Source organism: Simochromis diagramma, unplaced genomic scaffold (assembly GCF_900408965.1).
Source record: "Simochromis diagramma unplaced genomic scaffold, fSimDia1.1 OVJJ01000455.1, whole genome shotgun sequence".
In the NCBI taxonomy this organism is placed as follows: domain Eukaryota; kingdom Metazoa; phylum Chordata; class Actinopteri; order Cichliformes; family Cichlidae; genus Simochromis; species Simochromis diagramma.
Window position 1 is genome coordinate 7,163 of NW_024386896.1, and position 5,878 is coordinate 13,040.

The 5,878-nt window shown below is 37.3% G+C and overlaps 1 protein-coding gene across 1 annotated transcript; it reads left to right on the plus strand.

Moving 5' to 3' along the window:
- The first annotated feature begins 2,952 nt into the window (after window positions 1-2,952).
- LOC120735035 lies at window positions 2,953-5,393 on the plus strand. The gene is made up of 5 exons (XM_040034198.1): window positions 2,953-3,185; window positions 3,292-3,456; window positions 3,564-3,632; window positions 3,948-4,117; window positions 4,540-5,393. Exons 1-5 carry the CDS (start codon window positions 3,110-3,112, stop codon window positions 4,735-4,737), a joined length of 678 nt encoding a protein of 225 aa, XP_039890132.1. The 5' UTR covers window positions 2,953-3,109; the 3' UTR covers window positions 4,738-5,393.
- The last annotated feature ends 485 nt before the right edge of the window (window positions 5,394-5,878 follow it).

The window sequence follows — 5,878 nt, forward strand, 5'->3', positions numbered from 1 at the left end:
GGGTGCAGTCACTATAGCAACCAGGCTCACACCTGCCTGCTTAACGAGCTCTGCCTGCCACTGTGCCAAGATTCATCTTAAACACTTCTCTTTCAACTGCTGCTGTGTCCACAGTGTTAAAGCCATCATTTTACCCTCAAAACATTGCCATCGTTGTTCTCTTTCCAACACTGTCTTTCAAAGCTCAGACTTTTAAATTTTTAAACTGTGTGGATCCAAGCGGAGGGATCACATTTTAGTCATTCAGTGATTCAAAGAATATGAACTTTTAATATTAATTCAGATGTTTTCTTTTTTGTTTTTCTTAGTCTAAATTTCTTTTCTCATTTCTTAATTTTTCTAATTTAACATGTAAAACAGTTTTCAGCTATTTTCCAACTTCTTCTGTGTGGGTTGTCAGCTTTTAGCAGTTTAGCACTTTGTTTTCAGGTTGAAAAGTGTGACATGTATTTTCATCTCATTCAAAATTTTTAACTTAAATTCAGCAATTAATTCATTGCAGTGCATACATTCAGATTCAAGAATTCTCACACTGCAGTTTCTTCAGAAAATGCACTTTCTAGTTATTATTATTATATTTCCGGACGTTTTGTTGGCATCTCCACTCCTTCAAACCGTTCAACTTGAAAAACCATCAAACACCGGTAGAGTCCGACTTCTTGTGGACATGAAGGCTTCTTACTGTTGCGCATTGTTTTAACATGTATATTTTTAATATTTATTTCAACTTTATTCAAAAAAAATTGCCCATGTATTTCAATGGGGTACCCTTCAATTTCTCATTTCAACTTCCTCCTCTTTAAACTGTATCTACTTCCACATACATTGACATAGAGCCACCATTCAAACTTTAAAATGAAGCACACGACCATTCAACCATTCAACTTGTATTTATCGTTTTCAATATCTATTAGTACTGTTTCTTCAGTTTCCAGTTTAAGTTTCATGATGTTTTTTCACCCGTTTCAGAGTTTATAATGGGTGTGTATGGGCACGGAATGTTGGGGCTAGAGTGTAGACAGCTCAACTGCTAGGCGTGAGCGGAGCAAAAAAATTTAATCTTAAAATCTTTTTTTAAAACTGCTGCCTTTGTCCACAAGCGTTTGCTCTACAGGTATGATTTTACCCTCAAAACGTAAGCCATCGCTGTCCTCTTTCATCCAATGTGTTTTACTATTGTACTAGTGTTTATCTGGTTCTACTTCGTAAATGTCCACCAACTGCACAAGCCTCCTCCCTCCAACTCTTCCATTAGACTCCAATGTTTTAAAATGTCTTCAGAAGGTTCGTTTGAAAATCAGAAGTACAGGGTGTCTTTACACTGTCACCACGTCCATATAATAAACTCCACAGGCATGAAAACTGAGAATGTGGTAGACTGGACATTGCTGGTGCTCACGGTGAAAGAATTTTGTCAATACGACTTGTACTTTTCATTTGGGAACGATTTGTTTCGGCCTGACTTTTCTGTTCATTTTAAGCAGCAAAAGTGAGGTGCATGTCTGTCCGTGTGTATGGAGCCATTGGGTGCAATCACTATAGCAACCAGGCTGACACCTGCCTGCTTAACGAGCTCTGCCTGCCACTGTGCCAAGATTCATCTTAGAAATTTCTGTTACAACTAAGTAGTTGGAGTTAGATTAAGTCAACAGGTACAATAAGACAGATTTGACAGGGTTTTGCCACAGATTAATAGTTTGTCACTAGTTAGTGTATGCCAACTAAGTAGAGCATTCTGATTGCCCTGCTAAATTCAAGCTGATTGTGTATTGGTGGACTTGTCTTCTGCACACAGGTTTTTCAGCAGCATCTACCTCTCTGTAGTGGATTTTCCCACATTTTAACTAATCTAATCTCATTTAATGTCTCTGTTTATAGTCTGTATAGTTTATCTCCCCACGAATACACTCAAAGTAGTCTTAAAATAAAACCCATAAAACAGTTCAAGATTTAATACTTTTTATTTGCTCATTTAATGCCAGTTGCCCTGTTTTTCTGTGTGTCACTCATTCGCTTATACTTGGGCAAAAAGTACCCATTTGTATGCTGATGAGTCTTGTGTATTTTTTCCCTCTGTCTCTCTATGACAGAGAAATATATATATGCTCATTATTGCTGTTCAAACTGATGGTCAAATTTCCAAGCACCACCTGAACGCCTCATCTGTTTTTAACCTATCACTGGACCAACTGTCGTCATTCCGCTTTGCTCTCTGCTGTGGTAAGTACAGTACACTCAGTACTGCAGTGTTTTATTTTTATGACATGGAAAAAATACATGTTTGACATTTAAACTCACATATCAAGTCCAACAGAGTTAAAAAGAATTCAAAGAAGAAAGAAAGAAAGAAAAAAGAATAACCTTCGCTATCATTTATATACGTTTATGACGTTTTGCTGTTAGCAGCAGTGCTAACGCTAGCTTCGATGCTAACTCTAGCAACAATGCTAATGCTAGCAACAATGCTAACGCTAGCCTTAGCACTTGTTAACTGACAAAAAAGAATATTCCTGTGATATTTCTTGCCGGTCAGTGAGACAAAAGTAAGAAATGAGCTTTATTATTGCCACCTTATTTTTATAAATAAAAAGTATGTCATCATTTCTAATTTACATTTAAAACATTTTCAGCTATTTTCCAACTTCTTCTGTGTGGATATCAGCTTTTAGCACTTCAGCACTTTTGTTTTCAGGCGAAAATTTCTGTATTTTTCATCTCATTCAAAATTTTTAACTTAAATTCAGCAATTAATTCATTTCAGTGCATACATTCAGATTCAAGCATTCACACTGCAGTTTCTTCAGAAAATGCACTTTCTAGTTATAGAGTGAAATCCAGAGACAAAAAAGTAACCGGTAAGATGTGCTTATGAAGTGATCTTTTATATTAAATGTAACAGGGAGATGTTTGTTTATTAATAAAGATGACCTTATGTTGGGATATGGGATATGTTGCCTGTTGTGTTTAATCGTGTTGACAGTTTTAAGAAGCTCTGACTTTGTAGTCTTTAGGTGTTCTCTGATGATGTGTTGAATGGTAGGCAGTTTCTCATGATCACTTCTCACTTGTCACAACTGTCACCAGCCCTGGAAACTCTGCCTCTGCAGGAATGAAACCTCACATTGCAAGAGTGCCTTCTGCAAAACCGAGGTCTTCTGTGTCCTCGGACTTCAGCAGCCTTCAAGGTAGAAAAGGAGAGAAAGGTTTTTCCCAGTTGTTGCATTGCCGTGTGTCTTTTTTATTTTATTTTATTTTATTTATTTACATTTTTGTTTTCTGTTTTTTCCCAAGTGTTGTCCCAGGGAGATGAATTCTCATCTGAGGTGGGTGTGGTTGGGCAGAGAGTTACGTACTCCAATGGCATAATCAAAACTGACGAAGAGAAAACGGTACCATCCCCTCCATTGGTCGGACCAGCTTTTCATGAATCTTTAAAAGCTCAGAAGCATCCCAAAGGTCAGCTAGCATCGATGAGAACAGAGTGCTATATTGGATATACCTTCTAATAGCATTTTGTGTGCTTAAATAATTAAATCTCATTATTTATCTCTTTTGATGTTCAGGATCCCATAGTCACAGCAGCAGTAGGAAATCACCAGGCACAGACATGTCTGAAGGAGTAGTTGGCAGAGGTAAGTTTCAGATCTGTAAAGGATACAAGTTATCATTTGATTGTCCAGGCTTTTGCTGTGTTACTAAGCTGATGTAGCTCAGTGCTGCTCTTGGTTTGTTTTTTTGTTTTTGTTTTTTAAATAAAGGACTCAACAACATATCTTTTATTTCTCCCATCCATTTTTTTAAACTACACATTTTCAACTAGCTATAAATTACAGCTGCTTTCTGGATGTATTTTTAAATAAAGCTTATAAATATAAACTTGCTTGTTCCTGCATGATCACAGTTAAACCGCTAAAAGATTAGTCATCTTATTCCCTCATGCTTATTAGGCATGCTTGGCACTGCAGTGTCCTCCAGCCATCCAGGAGTTCTCTTACCACTTGAGCAGGGTTTTTTATCGTTCAAACCCCCCACTGATCCCTCAGTGGGCATCCACAGCAACGCTGTGTCTGGCAGTCACCAAGACAGTGATATCATCCCACGTCCAGAAGAGGTTAAGGTTAGTCACACTCTGTTCAGCGGTGGATGAAGAGTGTTGCTATATATTACTGTGATGTTTAAATAGTAAATACTGATGCCATGTTTATATTGAATATACAATATAACATATGGCATCATTTACTTTGGGATTAATAAAGTATTCTTATTCTGATAATGTCAATGTTTTTTGTGCGTGTGTGTTTTGACTCTCTGCTTAATTGTCAGAAGAGAGACAAAACACATTTTAAGTTAAAATGTTAATTTCAAATTAAACAAAAAACTATTATCTATATTGTATATAAAAAAAAAATTATAATATCAGAATCAACCATATGTAGTGAAAACTTGGTATTGACACAGCTCCGTAGTTCATAATGTGAAGCTTCCGGTTAGCAGAATCTGACTCTGTGTGTGCTTTTGTTTTGTTTTCTGGTTGCGCAGGAGAGGATAAAAAATGCAAGGTTTGGCCGGGATAAGAACAGGCTGGATCAACAAGATGGCCCGATAAGTCAAGGGCAGTATTCAACAGATCAGATTCGCCACCGTGTCAGGAAGATGCTGTCTGATTCACCAACAGAGGAAAATGGAGCATTAGTCATTAAAGGCAAGAGAAAGTTTTTGAAACTTATAAATCTCTAATCTCATCATAAATGCCTTTTATTTTATATTTAACAAATGTGATGCATTTTTGTGACAGAAGATAAATTTAATTTTAACCTTTAATTTCTTCAAAATAAATGTTCTGGTTCTGGTTAAAAAAAATCCATTTTTGCAGATAGCTTTAAGTATTTTATAACTATCTCATATAGCACTTTTCTTTATTAATCTATACACGTCAGCTTTGTGTCCGCTGCACCCTTGGGCATACTGAACTCACAAAACAACATAACTGTTTTGCACAATGGCCTAAAGAGTAAACGGCATGTATTAGTGTTGATTTGCTCCACAGTCCGATCATCCTATCACATCCCCCTGTGGGATTTCAGATGGCTGATGGCGCATCCCCAACAGGGCAAGGGGAGCAGAGAAGGTTAATATGCAGCTGTTAGGGTGGAGGTATCCACCCAACGTAATGCAAAATGTGTGGCTCAACCACACAAAGCTCAGTGGAGCATGCATGAGAGAGAAACACACACCGGGAATTTCTTATTACCAACATAAAGAGATCTTTAAACATTGACATAAAACAACATAATTAAAGTGGACGGATGTCAGTTAACGAGCTAAAACATCGTTGACTCATAAAGTTTGCCAACTGTACTGTTTTATACGGTGGACCCTAGAGACAAAGCACGTACAAACTCCAAAACACTTGCAAACTCCAAAACACATGCAAATTCCAAAACACATGCAAACTCCAAAACACTTGCAAACTAAAAAACACATGCAAACTCCAAAACACGTACAAACTCCAAAACACATGCAAAATCCAAAACACTTGCAAACTAAAAAACACATGCAAACTCCAAAACACTTGCAAACTCCAAAACACTTGCAAAATCCAAAACACTTGCAAACTAAAAAAAACATGCAAACTCCAAAACACGTACAAATTCCAAAACACTTGCAAAATCCAAAACACTTGCAAACTCAAAAACACATGCAAATTCCAAAACACAACGGAAGTGCTCCAGGACGTTAGGGGCAGTGTTGAGCTTTTGTTACCTAGTAACTACACAAGCCAGGAAGTACCAATGACCGGATTTGGGGTTTGCAGCCTTAGAGGCCGCATTTTAAGGCCGATTACGTCACAGCGACAAGAGAAGGCTTTCCCAATTCA